The 23,309-nt window shown below is 39.5% G+C and overlaps 1 protein-coding gene across 1 annotated transcript; it reads left to right on the forward strand.

Moving 5' to 3' along the window:
• Positions 1 to 11,148: 11,148 nt before the first annotated feature.
• On the forward strand, positions 11,149 to 11,803 carry LOC128870428 (uncharacterized). The gene is made up of 2 exons (XM_054113048.1): positions 11,149 to 11,250; positions 11,331 to 11,803. Exons 1-2 carry the CDS (start codon positions 11,205 to 11,207, stop codon positions 11,729 to 11,731), a joined length of 447 nt encoding a protein of 148 aa, XP_053969023.1. The 5' UTR covers positions 11,149 to 11,204; the 3' UTR covers positions 11,732 to 11,803.
• The last annotated feature ends 11,506 nt before the right edge of the window (positions 11,804 to 23,309 follow it).

Below are 23,309 nucleotides of genomic sequence, written 5' to 3' on the forward strand. Positions count from 1 at the left end.
AATTCTACCAGAAAGTTCGGCGGCTTACAGAAGGTTTTAAGACCGGGGCGTTTTCCTGTAAGAACAAAGACGGCGAACTGGTGACCGACGTACAGAGCAATCTTAAATTATGGAGGGAACACTTCTCGAACCTATTAAACAGTGACAGCTGCGCATGTCACCGAGAAAGTGAAGATCCCGATACCCCAATCGTTGACGACGGAATTATCGTTCCGCTACCCGATCATGACGAGGTGAGAATAGCGATAACGCGGCTAAAGAACAACAAAGCTGCGGGCGCCGACGGACTGCCGGCTGAGCTATTCAAACATGGCGGCGAGGAGCTGGGAAGGTGCATGCATCAGCTCCTATGCAAAATATGGTCGGATGAAAGCATGCCTGCCGATTGGAATTTAAGTGTGCTCTGCCCAATCCATAAGAAGGGCGATCCTGCAATTTGTGCCAATTACCGCGGGATTAGTCTTCTAAATATCGCCTATAAGGTTCTAGCGAGCGTATTGTGTGAAAGGCTGAAGCCCACCGTCAACCAACTGATTGGACCTTATCAGTGTGGCTTCAGACCTGGAAAGTCTACCATCGACCAAATATTCTCAATACGCCAAATCTTGGAAAAGACCCATGAAAGGAGAATCGACACACACCATCTTTTCGTCGACTTCAAAGCTGCATTCGACAGTACGGAAAGGAGTTACTTGTATGCCGCGATGTCTGAATTTGGTATCCCCGCAAAACTAATACGGCTATGTAAGATGACGTTGCTCAACACCAACAGCGCCGTCAGAATTGGAAAGGACCTCTCCGAGCCGTTTGATACCAAACGAGGTTTCAGACAGGGTGACTCCCTGTCGTGTGACTTCTTTAACCTGATGTTGGAGAGCATCGTACGAGCCGCAGAACTTAATCGCTCAGGCACAATATTTTATAAGAGCGTACAATTGTTGGCGTATGCCGATGATATTGATATCATCGGCCTTAACAACCGCGCTGTTAGTTCTGCCTTCTCCAAACTGGATAAAGAGGCAAAGCGAATGGGTCTGGTGGTGAACGAGGACAAAACGAAGTACCTCCTGTCTTCAAACAAACAGTCGGCGCACTCGCGTATCGGCACCCACGTCACTGTTGACAGTTATAATTTTGAGGTTGTAAAAGACTTCGTCTATTTAGGAACCAGCATTAACACCGATAACAATGTCAGCCTTGAAATCCAACGTAGAATCTCTCTTGCCAACAAGTGCTACTTTGGACTAAGTAGGCAACTGAGCAGTAAAGTCCTCTCTCGACGAACAAAACTAACACTCTACAAGACTCTCATCATGCCCGTCCTAACGTATGGCGCAGAAGCTTGGACGATGACAACATCCGATGAAGCGACGCTTGGAGTGTTCGAGAGAAAGATTCTGCGTAAGATTTTTGGACCTTTGCACGTTGGCAACGGCGAATATCGCAGACGATGGAACGATGAGCTGTATGAGCTTTACGACGACATAGACATAGTGCAGCGAATAAAGATCCAGCGGCTACGTTGGCTGGGTCATGTCGTCCGAATGGATACAAACGCTCCGGCTTTGAAAGTATTCGATGCGGTACCAGCTGGTGGTAGCAGAGGAAGAGGGCGGCCTCCTCTGCGTTGGAAAGATCAGGTGGAGAAGGACTTGGCTTCACTTGGTGTGTCCAACTGGCGCCGGTTAGCACGAGAAAGAAACGACTGGCGCGCTTTGTTAAACTCGGCCAAAATCGCGTAAGCGGTTATAGCGCCAATTAAGAAGAAGAAGAAGGATGATGATGATACACTTGGGTTTATTTTAAATTCTTCAAGTAAATCAAATTAATAACAATCAATAAGAAGGCATATGCAAATACAAATATGTGAATTTGTATACATATGCGCATTAACATAGATATATATGCTCACGCAAGTAGGAGAGAGCCAGATGTTGAACGTTGCCGAATGCGTTCGTTCCGAGCTCTCGCTTGCAGTTCAAGCAAGGTAACGACGCATGAGCAAGATAACGTCGATTGAGCAAGATAACAACCATTCTGTCGCGTATTTATAAAGTATACGAGGTGTTTTCAAAAAGTATCGCGAATTTTGAGTTTTCGCAAGTTACGTATATTCGAATTTCGATTTTTTGAGGCGATAATAATAATAATAATCTATATGCAAGCTGAGTAGACGTGTTTTGTTTGTGCGCTGCAGTTATTTCCTATTTATTTGTGTTTGTGACGAGCTTATTTATATAGTTTTTTGCGAATACGTATCTCTTTGATGACTTTCTAATTCTGTGGCCGCGAGAATAGTTTAGTGTGCATTTAAACAAACTAAAGTAGAAATTTTTGCGAATTTAAAACAAGCAAAAATGTATGCACTTCGCAAAGCAGCGCGAGCACTCCAACCAAAGCGGAGAAAAAAGGGAGCTCGTCAAATCCTCTTAGGCTTGAGCGAATAGAGGAACAACTCGAGTTGCAGAGAAGGAGTATCATTGAACAGATTTCCGAACGAGTGAAAACTTCCGAAGAGCGAGTAATGCAGCGGTTTGGCGAAATAGCGGCTGAAATGGCGAACCTGCAGAAAGCAATGAAAATAATGGAAGAACATGAGGGGAAAGCTGAAGCACAAATTCAACTGAATGGTCAACTTCAGGGTTAAATTGCGCTACTGAAGACTCAGCTGGGTGAGTAGGAAAAGCATGCCGTCTCCACCGATCTCATCATCAACGGCTTGCCGCACATGGATAGTGCGAATATTAATAATATTTTTGGTAACTTGTGTCATACCCTCAATATCCAGAGCCACAAATTTCCTCCGCCTTTCGACTGCGTAAGCAGAGCAACTCCACTACGTCTGCTTTTATAATGAAATTAGCATCTTCTGCTAATCGCTCACGATTACTCAAAACAGTGGCTAATTATTGCAAAGCCAAAAAGCGTAGTGGCGATGCTGGACTCAAATCAGAAGGCAAATTACTCATACACGAATGTCTCACAAAAGGCAATCGAGAACTAATGCGTTTTGCTATGCAGCTCAGGCGGGAACAAAAAATAACAGCTGCTTTCACTATTCGTGGATAAGGGTATGTACGCGTTCGCCCTAAATGCAACGCAGTTAGGGTGACTAATATTGAGTGCATTCAAAATGCACTTGCTGCAGCCACCTTATGCTCTTATTAGCTGCTTAGAATGTTTAATATGTGTTTAAGTTTAAGCTCTACATACTCTCTGTTATTTCATTTTCTTCCTTTATTTTATAATTTTTCTCTTACCTTCTCACATCTTATGTTACTTCTTAATTTTCTGCGTTCTTCTAACTACTGCTTTTGTTCTGTTTATTGCTCTTCTATCTCTGTTTATGCCAAGCATTTTTGCAAATATACATATACTCTTGCGTGCTTGTGCTTTGTTCTTTCTGTTTTTGTTCAGTATTACTTAAATTTATAGGTCTGTTCAGTAAACTGAGCTCCAGCGTTAATAAAAATAAGAAAATTTTCATTGATGATATGTGCAAACAAAATGATGGTTTTAATGTAGTTCATTTTAAAGCACGTAGCCTAAGTCAAGAAAAACTTGATTTTACTAGGTGCACTTTCGTGTACTGTAAAAAAAGATTAGAATTTAGACTGATAGCGAAGTCGAATAACTGCGAAAATGAATACTTATTTACTGAAGTATCTAATGGCACGGATAAAATTTCAATTGCATATGTATACTCGTACAATCCTAACAAAAATATTGCTCTTGATACACTATTTGTTGACTTGTCTGAATTTGTCTAAATTACGAACGTATCCTGTTGTGTGGTGATTTTAATATAAACCTTTTAAAAAACTAGACTAGTAGTAAACTGTTCGACCAGTTGGCAACAGCTGGACTTTGTGTTGTTAACGGAATTACACCAACGAGATTTGCAAATAACTCCCAACCCAGTTTTCTTGATTATTTTATAACATGTGGCTTGTCACATATTCTTAAATTCGACCAAGTTGATTTTATCTCTGACCATGACTTAATATTTTGTAGTTTAGATGTTGTGTTGAATCGTCCCGATTTAGGTGCCACCTACGATTATCATGATTTAAAATCGTTCAGTGTTAATTCTCTGTATTCAGCCATGGGTTCTATAAATAGGAATGAATGTTGGCTTCTTAGTACTGTTGATAATAAACTTGACTTCCTTAACCGTAACTTATCCTCGTTATTTAGCATGCATGTTCCGCTTCGTTCTGTAAATGTTTTAAATAGTTCATGTCCTTGGTATAACTCGAAAGTTCGAGCTGCCATTAGAAAGCGCGACAAGTATTATGCTAAGTAGAGAAAAAACTTGACTGATACTTCTTGGCGCCGATACAAGGAATGCGAAATGAAACCACTGCAATAATACGACAAGCAAAACGTTGGTACACTTAACTTTTCTAAAGCATTTGACTCAGTGAATCACAAATTGTTATGCTTGAAACTTAAACACTATCTCGGCTTCAAAGACAGTGCGGTGAAGCTCATGTCCAGCTATCTTGGTGGCAGAACGCAGAAGGTGAAGACCAGTAAATTAACATCTCAGTCTAGATACGTACACACTGGAGTTCCGCAAGGGTCTATCCTTGGTCCACTTTTATTCAGTCTTTTTGTCAATGATGTTTTTACCGTTTGTTAGTATGTGAATGCCTATGCGTATGCTGATGATATACAATTGTACTTGTCCAGTCGTATTGGTCTCGTTGCAGATCTATGTTTCAAAATAAATAGTGATTTGTGTACTATTTCTGTTTGGGCTAATGAGAACACTTTACGTTTGAACGCGTCAAAGTCAAAAGCCTTACCTATATGTAATAGTGTGGTGTATGTTGACAATATCCCTAAACTGTGGAGAGGTACTAGTTCCCTTACCTTTACGGATAAGGTAAAAAATCTGGGGTTTATTCTTAACACAAAACTTACCTGTGCTGGGGGGGTTGTGGGGAATATTTATGCTACATTGCGTAAGCTGAGAATCTCTGCAACATTCACGCCAGAGGGAACTAGGCGTACATTAGTTCTCCAGCTAATTATGCCCCTCATTACCTACTCTGAGGTGGTATACAGCAAACCTGACTCCACATCCTGCCGTAAACTTAATGTGGCATTTAGTAATGCCACGCGATATGTATCATACTTTCGATTGATTTTTTATTTGTTGGCCTTAGGAAATTGCTTTCAAGATGCCAGTGTTAGTGATGTGTATGCAGGTAAGCAAAGAGAATACTTACCGATACTTGATTTACTTACCGATACTTGCTTTAGATAATATTTCTTTCTAAGCGCAACGCCGGCTAGGAGGATTCCATACAAATACAATGTGCGTTAAAAACGCTCGCCAAAACTAAGTAACGATTGTTTTCCATACTTATAGCGTTTAGCAGAAGAAAAAGAGGAGAAACGTTTGCTAATTTACTACCTGAAGAAAAGTTAGCTGAAAAACTACTACTCCCACAGTTCGTCGAAGATTTAGTACGTAGCATACAGCGAACGTTAATGTATAGATAAGTCTCAATGACGGGGATGCATGGAATTTTGAGGGGTACTCGGTTTGCGCGCGTGGTTCACCACAGACATATTTTTCACCAAAAGTTAACAGAAATATACTCAACTAGTCAAATTTAACAGCAGTTTAGTAAAATTTGCTTGCGTGTAGGAAGAAAGAATGTTAGCGCTGTAGGGTAGCTATTGGCACTTTACATAAAAAACAAATATGCTAAGATGAAAAGTGACTTAAAAAGCAAATATCCAAAAATATATACATACGAGGTGTGTTCAAAAAGTATCGCGAATTTTGTATTTTTTCAAAAATTATTTTATTATTCATTAATATCTATTCTGTCCCCTTCAAAGTAATCCCCATGAGATATTATGCACTTGTCCCAACGTTTTTTCCAATCTTCGAAGTACTTCAAAAAATCATTTTTTTTATCTTGTTCAACTCTTCCTTCTATGCAGTCTTTATCTCGTCAATCGTGGCGTAGCGTCGTCATTTCATGGGCCTCTTCAGTTTCGGGAACAAGAAAAAATGGCGACAAGTAACGATGTGTGAGCAAGGGTGTTATCGTGAGGCAAAAGACAATTTTTTATTCTTCCAAATCCAGACGTTTCTGGCGAATTGCTTGCGCAAATTGCACATAACTTGCAGGTAATATTCCTTATTGACCGTTTTACCCTATGGCAAGAACTCATGATGCCCAACGCCCCTGCACTCGAAGAAAACGGAAAGCAAAACTTTTACATTCGACCGAACTTGTCGCGCTTTTTTGAGTCTTGGTTCGTGCGGCAGCTTCCATTGAGATGATTGAGCTTTGGTCTCTACGTCATAACCATAAACCCACGATTCGGCGACCCCAGTTATGACCCTCTGGAGCAAATTTGGGTCCTCGCGGACAGAGTCCAACATCTCATTAGCAATGTTCATGCAATAATAATAAAAATAAGAAAATTCTCATTGATGATATGTGCAAACAAAATGATGGTTTTAATGTAGTTCATTTTAAAGCACGTAGCCTAAGTCAAGAAAAACTTGATTTTACTAGGTGCACTTTCGTGTACTGTAAAAAAAGATTAGAATTTAGACTGATAGCGAAGTCGAATAACTGCGAAAATGAATACTTATTTACTGAAGTATCTAATGGCACGGATAAAATTTCAATTGCATATGTATACTCGTACAATCCTAACAAAAATATTGCTCTTGATACACTATTTGTTGACTTGTCTGAATTTGTCTAAATTACGAACGTATCCTGTTGTGTGGTGATTTTAATATAAACCTTTTAAAAAACTAGACTAGTAGTAAACTGTTCGACCAGTTGGCAACAGCTGGACTTTGTGTTGTTAACGGAATTACACCAACGAGATTTGCAAATAACTCCCAACCCAGTTTTCTTGATTATTTTATAACATGTGGCTTGTCACATATTCTTAAATTCGACCAAGTTGATTTTATCTCTGACCATGACTTAATATTTTGTAGTTTAGATGTTGTGTTGAATCGTCCCGATTTAGGTGCCACCTACGATTATCATGATTTAAAATCGTTCAATGTTAATTCTCTGTATTCAGCCATGGGTTCTATAAATAGGAATGAATGTTGGCTTCTTAGTACTGTTGATAATAAACTTGACTTCCTTAACCGTAACTTATCCTCGTTATTTAGCATGCATGTTCCGCTTCGTTCTGTAAATGTTTTAAATAGTTCATGTCCTTGGTATAACTCGAAAGTTCGAGCTGCCATTAGAAAGCGCGACAAGTATTATGCTAAGTAGAGAAAAAACTTGACTGATACTTCTTGGCGCCGATACAAGGAATGCGAAATGAAACCACTGCAATAATACGACAAGCAAAACGTTGGTACACTTAACTTTTCTAAAGCATTTGACTCAGTGAATCACAAATTGTTATGCTTGAAACTTAAACACTATCTCGGCTTCAAAGACAGTGCGGTGAAGCTCATGTCCAGCTATCTTGGTGGCAGAACGCAGAAGGTGAAGACCAGTAAATTAACATCTCAGTCTAGATACGTACACACTGGAGTTCCGCAAGGGTCTATCCTTGGTCCACTTTTATTCAGTCTTTTTGTCAATGATGTTTTTACCGTTTGTTAGTATGTGAATGCCTATGCGTATGCTGATGATATACAATTGTACTTGTCCAGTCGTATTGGTCTCGTTGCAGATCTATGTTTCAAAATAAATAGTGATTTGTGTACTATTTCTGTTTGGGCTAATGAGAACACTTTACTTTTGAACGCGTCAAAGTCAAAAGCCTTACCTATATGTAATAGTGTGGTGTATGTTGACAATATCCCTAAACTGTGGAGAGGTACTAGTTCCCTTACCTTTACGGATAAGGTAAAAAATCTGGGGTTTATTCTTAACACAAAACTTACCTGTGCTGGGGGGGTTGTGGGGAATATTTATGCTACATTGCGTAAGCTGAGAATCTCTGCAACATTCACGCCAGAGGGAACTAGGCGTAAATTAGTTCTCCAGCTAATTATGCCCCTCATTACCTACTCTGAGGTGGTATACAGCAAACCTGACTCCACATCCTGCCGTAAACTTAATGTGGCATTTAGTAATGCCACGCGATATGTATCATACTTTCGATTGATTTTTTATTTGTTGGCCTTAGGAAATTGCTTTCAAGATGCCAGTGTTAGTGATGTGTATGCAGGTAAGCAAAGAGAATACTTACCGATACTTGATTTACTTACCGATACTTGCTTTAGATAATATTTCTTTCTAAGCGCAACGCCGGCTAGGAGGATTCCATACAAATACAATGTGCGTTAAAAACGCTCGCCAAAACTAAGTAACGATTGTTTTCCATACTTATAGCGTTTAGCAGAAGAAAAAGAGGAGAAACGTTTGCTAATTTACTACCTGAAGAAAAGTTAGCTGAAAAACTACTACTCCCACAGTTCGTCGAAGATTTAGTACGTAGCATACAGCGAACGTTAATGTATAGATAAGTCTCAATGACGGGGATGCATGGAATTTTGAGGGGTACTCGGTTTTCGCGCGTGGTTCACCACAGACATATTTTTCACCAAAAGTTAACAGAAATATACTCAACTAGTCAAATTTAACAGCAGTTTAGTAAAATTTGCTTGCGTGTAGGAAGAAAGAATGTTAGCGCTGTAGGGTAGCTATTGGTTCTTTACATAAAAAACAAATATGCTAAGATGAAAAGTGACTTAAAAAGCAAATATCCAAAAATATATACATACGAGGTGTGTTCAAACAGTATCGCGAATTTTGTATTTTTTCAAAAATTATTTTATTATTCATTAATATCTATTCTGTCCCCTTCAAAGTAATCCCCATGAGATATTATGCACTTGTCCCAACGTTTTTTCCAATCTTCGAAGTACTTCAAAAAATCATTTTTTTTATCTTGTTCAACTCTTCCTTCTATGCAGTCTTTATCTCGTCAATCGTGGCGTAGCGTCGTCATTTCATGGGCCTCTTCAGTTTCGGGAACAAGAAAAAATGGCGACAAGTAACGATGTGTGAGCAAGGGTGTTATCGTGAGGCAAAAGACAATTTTTTATTCTTCCAAATCCAGACGTTTCTGGCGAATTGCTTGCGCAAATTGCACATAACTTGCAGGTAATATTCCTTATTGACCGTTTTACCCTATGGCAAGAACTCATGATGCCCAACGCCCCTGCACTCGAAGAAAACGGAAAGCAAAACTTTTACATTCGACCGAACTTGTCGCGCTTTTTTCAGTCTTGGTTCGTGCGGCAGCTTCCATTGAGATGATTGAGCTTTGGTCTCTACGTCATAACCATAAACCCACGATTCGGCGACCCCAGTTATGACCCTCTGGAGCAAATTTGGGTCCTCGCGGACAGAGTCCAACATCTCATTAGCAATGTTCATGCAATGCTGCTTTTGGTCGAAATTGAGCAGTTTTGGTACGAATTTTGCGGCGACCTGTCTCATGCCCAAATCATTGAAAAAAATCGAACGGCACGAGCCAATCGATATGGCTAGGTCCTCAGCAACTTCTCTGACGGTGATTCAACGATTGGCCAATACCACTTTCTTCACTTCATCAATTTTTTCGTCTGTTATTGAAGTGCTCGGGCGTTCGGCACGCTTTTCGTCGTTCACATCTTCGCGGCCTTCTGAGAACATTTTGTACCACCGATAAACGTTGCTTTGGTTCAAAGTGGCTTCTCCGAATGACACTGTCAACATTCGGAATGCATCCACGCACTTAATTACGTTTTTCACACAAAATTTGATACAGGTTCCTTGATCCATCTTTTTGAATAGGTAAAAAGGGAAGGCGAGTCTAAATTTATCCACTAGTTCATTAATAAATCAATCCAATTTATGTCACTTAACTATAATAGTAAGAAGATAAGGCTTTGGTAGTAGGAAAAAAAAGAGGAATTTAGAAAAGAAAAAACAAAAGTAGTTATTAGAAAATATAGAGAGAAATGTATTGCCCTAATTCAATAAAGACCTTCCAAGACTGAAAAAAGCGCGACAAGTTCGGTCGAATGTAAAAGTTTTGCTTTCCGTTTTCTTCGAGTGCAGGGGCGTTGGGAATCATGAGTTCTTGCCATAGGGTAAAACGGTCAATAAGGAATATTACCTGCAAGTTATGTGCAATTTGCGCAAGCAATTCGCCAGAAACGTCTGTATTTGGAAGAATAAAAAATTGTCTTTTGCCTCACGATAACACCCTTGCTCACACATCGTTGCTTGTCGCGACTTTTTGGCCAAAAAAAACACACTTATGATGCCACAACCATTTTTTCTTGTTCCTTAAACTGAAGAGGCCCATGAAATGACGACGCTACGCCACGATTGACGAGATAAAGACTGCATAGAAGGAAGAGTTGAACAAGATAAAAAAAATTATTTTTTGAAGTACTTCGAAGATTGGAAAAAACGTTGGGACAAGTGCATAATATCTCATGGGGATTACTTTGAAGGGGACAGAATAGATATTAATGAATAATAAAATAATTTTTGAAAAAATACAAAATTCGCGATACTTTTTGAACACACCTCGTATGTATATATTTTTGGATATTTGCTTTTTAAGTCACTTTTCATCTTAGCATATTTGTTTTTTATGTAAAGTGCCAATAGCTACCCTACAGCGCTAACATTCTTTCTTCCTACACGCAAGCAAATTTTACTAAACTGCTGTTAAATTTGACTAGTTGAGTATATTTCTGTTAACTTTTGGTGAAAAATATGTCTGTGGTGAACCACGCGCGCAAACCGAGTACCCCTCAAAATTCCATGCATCCCCGTCATTGAGACTTATCTATACATTAACGTTGGCTGTATGCTACGTACTAAATCTTCGACGAACTGAGGGAGTAGTAGTTTTTCAGCTAACTTTTCTTCAGGTAGTAAATTAGCAAACGTTTCTCCTCTTTTTCTTCTGCTAATCGCTATAAGTATGGAAAACAATCGTTACTTATAGCGTTTTCGTTTCTACACAAAAATGTTGCCATGCCGACGTGCAAAAGTTATTCAAAGTCGCACTTCACCCTGTGAAACTGCCACCATTTTTAAGGTTCAGTGCAGCCCTTCACATTTATAAAAGACCACAAACAGTAACCCAGAAATGCAATCAGCTGTTTTTTCGCGCGCTAATCGGACAACGAATTGCATAAATTTTTGGTGGACAGTTTAAAATAAAAAAATAAAAGAATGCTAGCTAATGAAGAAAGTCCTATTAGCAGCAAAACAGTTACAGGTAAAATGAGAATGTCTTGACTTTTATATCAAATGTGAAAAAGTGAAAAATGCTAATTATTTAAACGATCCTTTTGGTAGTATGGACGGAAGGCGAAACGAGACTTCTGCTGGATAAATACGCCTCCTATTTGCCGGACATTGGTCCCTTCAAGCAGTTAAAGACAAAAAAGGACATGTGGATGAAAATTGGCGCAGAGTTCGATGGGAAAAGTTGGAAGCGGTGTGAAGAAAGGTATAAGACCATCATGAAACGTAAAAAAGTGGCGGTGGAAAATAACAGCACCTCAGGTGCAAAACGCCAAAAGCTACAGTTTGAAGAAGAGCTCGAAAAAATATGCAAAAAAGATGATTCCATTGAGCCGGCAGTAAAAATAAGTAGCCAATGTATGATAAAAAAAGAGGTCGCAGCAAAAGAAAAGCAAAGAAAAGCAAAGAAAGAGGAAAACGCTGCAAGAAACTATGTTAGAAATTGCTGCTAGGAAGGAGGAAGCCAGAGAGAAGCGACACAAAAAAAGAATGGAGAAAGCTGCAAGAATCGAAAGCCTTTTGGAAAAGTGCATCAGTGAAAACAAACCAGCTTGAAGCTGTGGGCGTGTGAGGTAAGTTATTAAAGCCGGTTTGAATTGTGTATGCTGCTTATGATTCATTAAATGTTAATTGAAATATTTTAGTTTTGCAGGCTTCTGTAATTTAATATAAAATGGGAGGAAGTGCTTTTCGTTCCTGGTCCAACGTTTCTCCTATTTATTTTTTACTTTGTACCTGCTTGAAGCAATTAAATATGATCTCCCTTATTTTCAATAAATACAATGTATAAAGCAAAAGAAAAAGTAGTTTTTTAATATTTATTGAAGTTTCTTTCAAGGTACATCTCGTTAATGCAATTAGTGTGTTCGAAAACCGTGCTAGTCCAAAATTTTAATATACATTTTTGGTCTCTTCATTGACTGGCCTTAAAACGTTACTTAGCTGTTAATATTGTACAAATAAGGGGAAATGCTGAACGAAGTTAAAAATAATTTTTTGATTTCCTCGGAACGTTAATTTTGAACATTTACTGCTTTTGAACTAACCTATTCAATGTTGCTAGCTAGAAAATTTCCGATTTTCATAAACAAATTTAGGTACTTTAAAAAAACATGTCAAAAAAGTGACTTTATTTGGCTTCTTTTTATTTCGCCCAGCTCAGTAAGAACAGTGTCGCTTACTTCGAAAGGAAAATGTTGTTCCTGAACGGAAGCAGGATCAACGCAGTATTCTTTTTTCTCTATAAAATCTTGTTTGTCTATGCAAATACGCAGCATGCTTGTATAAATTTCGCTGTAGTCTCAACTTCATGAAAATCTAATCGCATAAGTTTCCGGAAACGACTTTTTAACAATCCAATGGCGTTTTCAATTCGGACCCGTGTTTGACTAAATTTGTAATTGTATCTCTTTTCTTGCTCAGTTAAACTCCCGTAATCCCTATACGGCGTTAAAAAATAATTTCGGATCGGATATGCAGAATCCCCTAACACATGATATTTTGGTAAACATAGCTTTGGAAGTTCTTTACCAATGAAAGATAACTTCAACACACGCGAGTCGTGCACTTTACTCGCCACGCCAGTGAAAACATCTAAAAATTTTTAATTTGCATCACATATACCCTGCATAGTCACGGAAATTGCGTCATGCCTATTTATATATGTTGAACGAATTTTTTTTTTCGGCGCCCTTATCGAAATGATATAATCTCTACTCATTTGATATAATCTCTTTTTCAGTAGCACTTTGAGGGAATTTTATGATGTCTGGTGAAAGTCCAATCAGAAACGACACAACATTGTTTATCACGTTATGGGCACAAGAATATGACACATTAAACAGGTTGCTAACCTCACGTATGGTAGTTTTATTGCAGCAAAACCTACATAAGAAATTTATTTGAATTAAATGCATACACATTGGAGTCATTCCATTGTTACCATAAAAACAATAACACGTGTGTGTTTGGCGTTGCTTGCGGTCTCCCTCCTTTATAGTTCCTCCTTATATAGTACGAACTGTTTGTGTATTTTGCGATTAAATCATTCGCACTTTCACGCTCAATGCGAAAATTTTGTTTAAACTGTAAATGTTAATAAATTATAAAAACAAACAGTATATAAACAAGCACTGAACAGAATTATTGAAATGGTGTCTAGTATTTTGCCCACTAGTTTGAGAGCGTTAACACCATTCGAACACTAAACCGTGCCCCTATGAAAAAATTACCTCGTGGCCTGTGTACAAGTTGACTACTTCATTTACAAAGTCATTTACGCGTAAGCAGTTAATTTTTGGATTTAAAAGTACGCCGAGCTCCTCGTCATCTGAAGAAGAGGACGACGACTCCAGGAGGTAATTTATTAAATTGTTTGCTAAAATCAAGTATCGTTTTTCCATTTACCGGCTAACAATGTTCTTCCACCTATGACACCAATTATTTGTATGGAGGTAACCATGTATGTATGTAAAACTCAATATTTTCGCGCAAACACATTTACCAGACAAAATACAATTTCTCTTACTGATTTTGGTAATTTCAATTTGCAAATATCACGGGTAGCTACAATATTTTAATAGTTCTATGTATAATCTCAATTTTCGCTTTTTGAATTCACAACTGCTAAAATGAAATGTCAAAAATTTGTAGACTTTATCTGTGCTGCTCGGACACAGCCGATTAATGTGAGAAAGAAAGAGTCAAATAAGGGGCTACTTTTGTTACTGATCAGCTGATTAATAGGGCAATTATCCACACCGTCGATACCAGAGAGGGCAAGAAATGTTGCACTTTCACATTTTTTTAGGTTTGCCCATGGAGAAACGATAAAGCTGCCCCTTTGGGAAGATTGCATTCATTTTACAAAAGATCACAAAATTCGAAAGTGGCAGCACAGGGCAACATTTTCATGTAGAAAACAAAACGCTATTAGTTTTGGCGGGCGTTTCTAACGCACATTGTGTTTGTATGGAATCCTCCTAGCCGGCGTTGCGCTTAGAAAGAAATATTCTCTTTGCTTACCTACATACACATCACTAACACTGGCATCTTGAAAGCAATTTCCTAAGGTCAACAAATAAAAAATCAGTCGAAAGTATGATACATATCGCGTGGCATTACTAAATGCCACATTAAGTTTACGGCAGGATGTAGAGTCAGGTTTTCTGTATACCACCTCAGAGTAGGTAATGAGGGGCATAATTAGCTGGAGAACTAATTTACGCCTAGTTCCCTCTGGCGTGAATGTTGCAGAGATTCTCAGCTTACGCAATGTAGCATAAATATTCCCCACAACCCCATTTATATGGTCAGCACAGGTAAGCTTAGTGTTAAGAATAAACCCCAGATTTTTTACCTTATCCGTAAAGGTAAGGGAACTAGTACCTATCCACAGTTTAGGGATATTGTCAACATACACCACATATAGGTAAGGCTTTTGACTTTGACGAGATCAAACGTAAAGAGTTTTCATTAGCCCAAACAGAAATAGCACACAAATCACTATTTTTTTTTAACCATAGATCTGCAACGAGACCAATACATATATCATCAGCATACGCATAGGCATTCACATACTGACAAACGGTAAAAACATCATTGACAAAAAGACTGAATAAAAGTGGACCAAGGATAGACCCTTGCGGAACTCCAGTGTGTACGTATCTAGACTGAGATGTTAATTTACTGGTCTTCACCTTCTGCGTTCTGCCACCAAGATAGCTCGACATGAGCTTCACCGCACTGTCTTTCAAAGACAGCGTTTTGAATGATCAAATCGGATGACAGGATAAAATCCAGTAGCTTGAGACCTCTGGGGTTGCATTTTCTGCTTCCCCACACAATGTTCTGTGAATTTGCATCACAGCCCACTATTAGCCCCAGATTATTGGATTCTGCGTACTTGACCTCTTCTCTTAGCTCCCTCGAAGGAGGTGGCTGTAAAGAGTTCTAGGGTAGGTAGGCCGAAACTACGATAGCTTCGACACTGTTCCCACTTTTCACGTACTTTATTTTTGCAGCAACGATATCTCCAGAGCATAGCTCTTTTAACATCGTGTGTTCAATCAACCTCGGCATGATAATACATGCTCGCGATCTCACATTCCCTTCACAATGAAGTATTTGTCCCCACGACATAGCACCTAGACCACAGATACGCTTGTGACAGACCCATGGTTCTTGTATAAGTATTATGTGTGGGTTTGTTTGCAGTTTTGCATGCCTATGGCACGAGAGAGCCGTAGACGCTTTGCTATGCTGTGTAAATATTACTTCAGTCATGAGACTGAGAATATTTACGCTTTGTCCTCCACCTTACCCTGGAAGTGGATTCACCCCAGATGAAGGTGAGGACGGCACCCGTACTTCGACTTAAGAACCTTGAGGGACACAAGGTCGATACCCAGTACTAGGTGAGAACCCGCCTCCGAAGTGGTAGCGGATTTCTGCCTGATGCACGAGTATACTCTCCAGAAAGTCGTGTCAAGATCCTTATTCTGAACACGGATGCGTTTCAGAAGTTCTGCTGAATTACAGGAATGACCCGGAATCCAGACACTCGCTCGTACCAGCCTTTCTTTGCTACTCTCAACAAGAATAAACTTGCTGTTTTCGCAGGCTGGAATCTTTGCTATCGCTTTTTCTAGCCATTCTCGGGAAAAAGCATTGGAACAGTGCACCTTTACGATGCCGTCCACCACGCTTTTCCCCTCGAAAGTCGGCGCGTCTTTCGACTCACCGATAGCTTTCCAAAGATAGCTGTCAAAATAGTCTTGTTGCCCTTTGGACAGTAGACCATCTTGTTTGTCGGCATGTATCTCCTTCGTCATTGCCTGTGCTGCCATTCTCGCGAATGATTCACCAGACGTTGACGGAAGAGTGTCATTCGATATTTCAGGTTCCTTAGCCTCTGCCTTGTCAGGCAAAGGTTTGTCTGTCTTGGATTGGGTCGAGGATGCAGGTATTTCCGAATTCCGTCTCTCGACTTTCCTCTTCTTTGCCTTTCTCCTCTCCCCGGTCGTTGGCACAGACCCCATTTCGTTTCCGGAAGAGCGCAGCGCTACAGAGGAATCCTCTGTTCTGCCACGCTTTCCCGTTTCCGTTACAGGTGTCGAAGTTGACGGAGCTTGAGTCCTTGCCTTAGCTAGTTCTTCGGCTTGCCTCGCCTTCTGTCTTCTTCGTTTGATCTGCCTTGCGGTTAGAACAATACCTGCGTTCGACTCTCCAATAACTTCAGTCATTTTACCGGTACTTACCTGATTCACACCAGGTTTAACCGTTGTCAAAGACTTACTCGTACCAGAGATCCATCTCCACATCCTCCACAACTTGTTCAGTTGCTTCAGATCGTTTCGACGACGGTATATCGCTCCCACTCACTCACATTTTCCAAAGCTTGCGAAAACTTGATGGCTACGCAAATTTCATCATTTGTAGAGAACAATCGTCTACTCTCTCCACTACAATCTGGCTTCAAACAAAGTCGCAGTTGCCCGAAAGCAATGGTTAAAATACTGGACGTATTATTGACAACGGAGACTTGACTCTACCTTGTTTACTTAACTTTTCTAAAGCATTTGACTCAGTGAATCACAAATTGTTATGTTTGAAACTTAAACACTATCTCGGCTTCAAAGACCCTGAACTGTCGAAGCTTCGTGTACGGTCCAGGAAACTACTTAATAAGGCCTTAAAGACCAAAACAGAAGAGGATTGGGCTAATCATCGACTTAGACAGAGAGAATATAAGAAAAAATGCACGGAAAGCCAAACTTGAATGCTATAGAAATTTCTGCAGTAACGTCGAAGAAATTAGGGAAACAGCGAGACTTTGTAAGGTCCTTCATTTAGACCGTTCAGTAAGGCTGGATTCCATTCGAAAACCTGATGGTTCATACACCATTTCCAAATCGGAAACGTTTAATGCTCTACTCGAAACCCATTTTCCGAGTAGTAGAACTCTCTCTGAAGAAGAGAGTGGCATGAACAATAACGGTAGCAACGGTGGAACCTCTAGGTACAGCTGGTATATTGCTAGTCGGATAGTGACAAGGGAATCGATAAGGTTTTCCTTGTCTTCCTTTGAGAACTTTAAGTCCCCTGGACCTGTCGGAATATATCCAGCAATGCTTAAAAAAGGAGGAGACAGGCTGATTGATGCCCTGGAGAGGATCATCACCGCCTGTCTCGCATTTGGTTATATATATACGCGTCGCGTAAGAGTAGTATTTATTCCGAAACCAGGAAAAGATGACTATTCCCTAGGAAAAAGTTTTAGACCAATCAGTTTGACATCGTTCATGTTGAAAAGTCTGGAACGAGTGGTGGAGAAACATATTCGAGTGGGGGTATTGCCGAGAAGCCCACTTAGTAGAAATCAACACGCTTACCGGAGTGGAAAATCATGTGAATCAGCCTTACACCACCTTGTTAGCAAGATTGAAGCCGGGCTGGAAGCTGACGAATACACAATGGGCGTGTTCGTGGACATTGAGGGGGCTTTTGATAATGCCACTTTCGGCTCGATATGTTCTTCTGCCGAACGACATGGAGTTAATCAAGCCATTATAAAATGGATATATTCCATGCTCTCTGAGAGGCTGTTAACCGCTGGTGGGAGCAGTGATGAACAAATCACAGTCAGGGCCAAGCAAGGATGTCCCCAAGGGGGTGTTCTTTCTCCGCTGCTGTGGTGCTTGGTCGTAGGCTCTCTATTAGCAGAGATGCAGGAACTCGGTTTTCCTGTCCAAGGATATGCGGACAATGTGTGTGCGTTAACATCGGATAAATCCTTAAGGAAGCTTTGCACGAAAGACACACGTTTTACTGAAGGTGAGTCGTGCATTGAAGATTTTTCAGCAATGCCATAGAGCCTTTGGCAAAACCTGGGGTCTGAAACCTGCTGCGGTCCTATGGATATACACAGCACTTATCAGACCAATCATCACTTACGCTTCTGTGGTCTGGTGGCGACGGAGAATGGTTAAGCCCACAATCCGGGAACTATACAGGCTGCAAAGAAGTGTATGTTTATGCATGCCATGAGTACAACCTCTGGTGATGCCCTAAATGCCATGCTTGATTTGCTCCCCCTGGATCTTAAAACACAACAGGAAGCAATAAAAGCAATCTGTAGACTCCATAAATATGGTTTCTGGCACGAAGATGGAACTTCGGGACACAGAGAGATCTTTAAGTTGCTGTGGGAGCAGTATCCACTGTTTTTGGCACCTAAAGATTACCTGATACCCACCGTTTCGTTTGGAAGGAAATTTGATGCCAGATTTCCATCGCATGAGCAATGGAGCAATCCAGAATGCATGCAGGGAGCTTTGACGGATATTTTCTTTACCGTTGGGTCCAAGACTGAAATAAGGTCTGGAGCCGGATGGTACTTAAACGATAGTAATAAGTATCACTATGCTATGGGGGGAATGGCAACTGTTTTCCAAACAGAAGTTTTTGCCATCCTAAAAGTAGCCGAATGGATAATCGAGAGGAGATGGAGCGGGAAACAGAGTCTAGTCTTCAGTGACAGACAGGCTGCATTGAAGACACTGGAGAACGCGAAGCAAACCTCAAAGATTGTTCAGGATTGTAAGAAGAAGCTTAATTCTGACAAAACAGGCTTGTACTGATATGGGTTCCGGGACACTCCGGTGTTCAAGGAAACGAAAATGCCGACGAATTGGCCAACTGTGGATCAGCGGTGCCCCCACAGGTCTGGTCTAGAACGCTGCAGAACTGTCAAGCTTTCTACTAAAACTTAGAGGGAAAGACATTCGGTTGATGGTCGGCATCATTACAGGACACAACCCGTGGGGTCAGCATATGACCACCAATTGGAATCATCGAGGACTCGGTATGCCCGTCATGCTTGGAGGAGGCGGATAGCACTGAGCACTTTCTCTGTGAGTGTCCTGCCTTTGCTAGAGCACGACTACGAGTATTGGGTTCCGATGTCATGAGAATGAGTAATATTCGTTCTGTAAGCCTGGAGGATATTTACAGATTTGCCAAAGAATCTGGAAAATTCTCACAGGACTAACTATCTCTATATCTGTCTCTATTCCTTTCTATCTCTTTCTCTGATACTTTTCTCCCTTCCTCCTTGCCTCTGTACCCCCTTTCCAGAGCTTTAAATACAATGGGCTCTTTAGCCTGAGTGTTTTAGGAGCCACCAAATCTCCTGGTGCTCCTTGGCTCGACCTTTTCAAATTCAATGCTGATCGGTCAATAGTCACCAGGATAAATAGCACTTGTCTTTTTTGCGACTGTAGCCTTTTTCCATACTGCTGGGAAAGATGAGCTAGTCAAGCAATGTTTTATTTTATGGGTAAAGGATCCTATTATATATTGGATGACTATACGGGCGAATTTTAGCGAGATGCCATCATCGCCTACAGCATTAGGACATCTACCTCAATAATTGTCATAAATTGAAACTGTTCTTTTAGAGTAGCACAAGATGAGGACTCTTTTAAAATAGGAGCACAATTTGTTTTCTTACCAACACTAATAAAGTAGTCATTAAGTTCATCAAGGTCAATTTGACATTCGGGACTTTCCTTGCCATGAATTTTAAATTTTTTTAGGTTGCGGCACAGTGCTCTTGTTGGAAGTGAGTAACTGTACCAACGTTTTGCTTGTCGTATTATTGCAGTGGTTTCCGTCAAGTTTTTTCTCCCCTTAGCATAATACTTGTTGCGCTTTCTAATGGCAGCTCGAACTTCGAGTTATACCAAGGACATGAACTATTTTAAACATTTACAGAACGAAGCGGAACATGCATGCTAAATAACGAGGATAAGTTACGGTTAAGGTAGTCAAGTTTATTATCAACAGTACTAAGAAACCAACATTCATTCCTATTTATAGAACCCATGGCTGAATACAGAGAATTAACATTGAACGATTTTAAATCATGATACTCGTAGGTGGCACCTAAATCTGGACGATTCAACACAACATCTAAACTATAAAATATTAAGTCATGGTCAGAGATAAAATCAACTTGGTCGAATTTAAGAATATGTGACAAGCCACATGTTATAAAATAATCAAGAAAACTGGGTTGGGAGTTATTTGCAAATCTCGTTGGTGTAATTCCGTTAACAACACAAAGTCCAGCTGTTGCCAACTGGTCGAATTGTTTACTACTTGTTTAGTTTTTTGAAAAGGTTTATATTAAAATCACCACACAACAGGATACGTTCGTAATTTAGACAAATTCAGACAAGTCAACAAATAGTGTATCAAGAGCAATATATATATAGAATCTTCGAAAGTGCACCTAGTAAAATCAAGTTTTTCTTGACTTAGGCTACGTGCTTTAAAATGCATTACATTAAAACCATCATTTTGTTTGCATATATCATCAATGAGAATTTTCTTATTTTTATTAACGCTGGAGCTCAGTTTACCGAACAGACCTATAAATTTAAATAATACCGAACAAAAACAGAAAGAACAAAGCACAAGCACGCAATAGTATATGTATATTTGCAAAAATGCTTGGCATAAACAAAGATAGAAGAGCAATAAACAGAACAAAGCAGTAGTTAGAAGAACGCAGAAAACAGAGAACGTTAAAGTATAGAGAAGTCTCACGAGCTACGAATAGTGTGAATTGTCAAAAATGAAGTCTGACCGCGAAGACTTTTTCACCTCGCTCAACTCGACAGCGGAAACTTCTTAACAGAGCTGATCACAGTAAATTATGTACAAGTACATTGGTTCTGCTCAGTTTTTGGTTTCTGTATGAAATCAAGTTGACGACTGCCGACGGCATTATGGAAGGGATTTGATTGTGCATTTCTATGTTCCCTTGATAAACGAAAATGTATTCAATTTATGGTCCCTATTATGAGCAACATTCGATCTTCGACTGTAGTCGAAAGTGCTGATCGAACAAATTTTCATTTGGTATTATGGTGCTCATTCGTTGAAGAATAGGACTATTGTGAATTTCGATCGCTCGACGCATTTACAATAGATAATTTTTTCTCAGCTGATACAGCAAATCAAAATAAAAGAAAAACCGATTGTGTTGAAATTCTTTGCTAACATTATTTTTAAAAGTTCAAAAAAGTATTTTTTTGGGAAATGAGTACAACGGAGTTGTGGTGCGACGATTCATCGGACGATGAAAGATTAGTGGAATTAGCTAGAAGTAGAAAACAGTTGAGGGACGCATCCAACCCCCTAGAAATGGCTTCCACTGAGTAAATTTAGAATTTTCAAAATGTGTTGACGTACTTAATATTACAGTAATTTCCTTACAGATTTTTAAATAACTTTAGATTATCTAAAGAGGCGTTTGTCAACCTACTGTCCAGTACAGAAAACCAGTTGCACCCGAGTCAAATTGATTCCAAATATTTTAAAGCTAGCCACAGTCTGCGATTTTGTGCTCAGGGATCGTACCAATTGAGTATTGGTAATGAAGGTATGCTAGGACTTTCTCAACCCACTGTGTACAATGATGCTGAAGATATAGAAGTGGAGTCAAATAACGCAGAAGTAGAAAACATAAGAAATGAAATTTTGAGAATATTATAGAAAAATCTAAAAACTAAAAGAAACCTTTACGCCACAGTTTCTGTTTTATTTTTGTTATACATTTTCTTTATTCAATTATTCGTCATTCGAAAAAAATATGTATTTCAGTTCCTCTACGTATTTCAGCCCATGCCTGCCAAGGGAAAATAAAATGTATTTCTATAAACATCACAAAAAAAACCATTATTAAGCTTAATCCATTTTGCTGCCGTTCTCACTGGTGGTCCCAAGCAATTCAGCTCCGTTGTAAATTCCTCCCATTTTTTTGCTGCTTGAACTTTGGTGCAAATCCCTTTTGCGAATTGTGGATTCGCCTTTCTAATTGTTGTTTGGTACTCACGACTTTTGACCTGCATAAAATTAACAAAATTAGTATATATTTATTATTTGGTTACTATAAAACCATAAACAATCGTAAATAACTTACACTTTAACAAGTTTTCCCACAATACGCTACACAATCGACAGCAAAATTGCATTCGACTCTAAATTCGGTAAACAACGAAAATTTCGATAGGGTTGCACCGCTCATAATACCAAATTGACATTCGATTTTCGATCTTCGACAACCAGCGAATATCGAAGATCGAATGTAACTCATAATAGGGGCCTATATTTTCAAAAAAAACAAAGCAAATAAGACTTGAAATTGTGCGCCAACATTTAAAATCAAAGTAACTTTATGTTTGTTGATTCAATTTAAAAAGAATACTTGAAACAAACTACATTATAAAACGACCTCACATTACAAATTACTAATTACATTACTAATTTTTCGACTCGAAATTAATTTTAGACAAGAATTCCAAGAGCATATTGGTATATTGAAGAATATATGTATACGTATTGTACATATATCAATATATATCTTATATATAAAATAAAGTCAACTTTTTGTGTGTGTTCGCTAATCGGATCGTTGGAGTTTCGTACTTCCGTCGGCAAGTGTGTTCTCGCATTAAACTTTGCGGTAAGTGCACCCCTTAAAATCCATTATGCGCTTCAAGTTTGCGCTAGCTACACTAGTACGAGCGCCACTATCGAAATAAATCTGTCCAGGCATACCGAACAATTGAACATTAGCAATTGGAATCGTTTTTCCAATTGGAATGGCTAACGAATTAAAACTTACCGAACCATGGCTAGTGGACGGTTTATTCAAACATTTCGGACAATTTGCGCGTGTAACACCTAGTGCATTGCATCCATAACACGAATACGACGGCTTTGTCACTAAAGCATTTGCAATCGCTTGTGTTTGCGCTGTTTTGGCCTCTTCGTTTTTCTTTTTGAAGCACACTTCTGTATAATGCCCCTTTTTGCGGCAAAAACCACAACGTACCGGACCACTTGTACTATCGACGGCTTTATCGGCGTTCGCGGTAGTCATTTTGTGTTCGCGCAAGGTCATCTCTGCTTCTCTAGCTTCATTCAATAGATCATCGAACGTAGTAATGCGTTTACGAC

Source organism: Anastrepha ludens, chromosome X (genome assembly GCF_028408465.1).
Source record: "Anastrepha ludens isolate Willacy chromosome X, idAnaLude1.1, whole genome shotgun sequence".
Classification (NCBI taxonomy): Eukaryota; Metazoa; Arthropoda; class Insecta; order Diptera; family Tephritidae; genus Anastrepha; species Anastrepha ludens.

Bases quoted from the DNA above. Each gene is read 5' to 3' on its own strand.
- LOC128870428 (XM_054113048.1), top strand. From the start codon at position 11,205: ATGCTAGCTAATGAAGAAAGTCCTATTAGCAGCAAAACAGTTACAG. The intron at 11,251-11,330 runs GTAAAATGAGAA...TCCTTTTGGTAG, and splicing joins TAGCAGCAAAACAGTTACAG to TATGGACGGAAGGCGAAACG.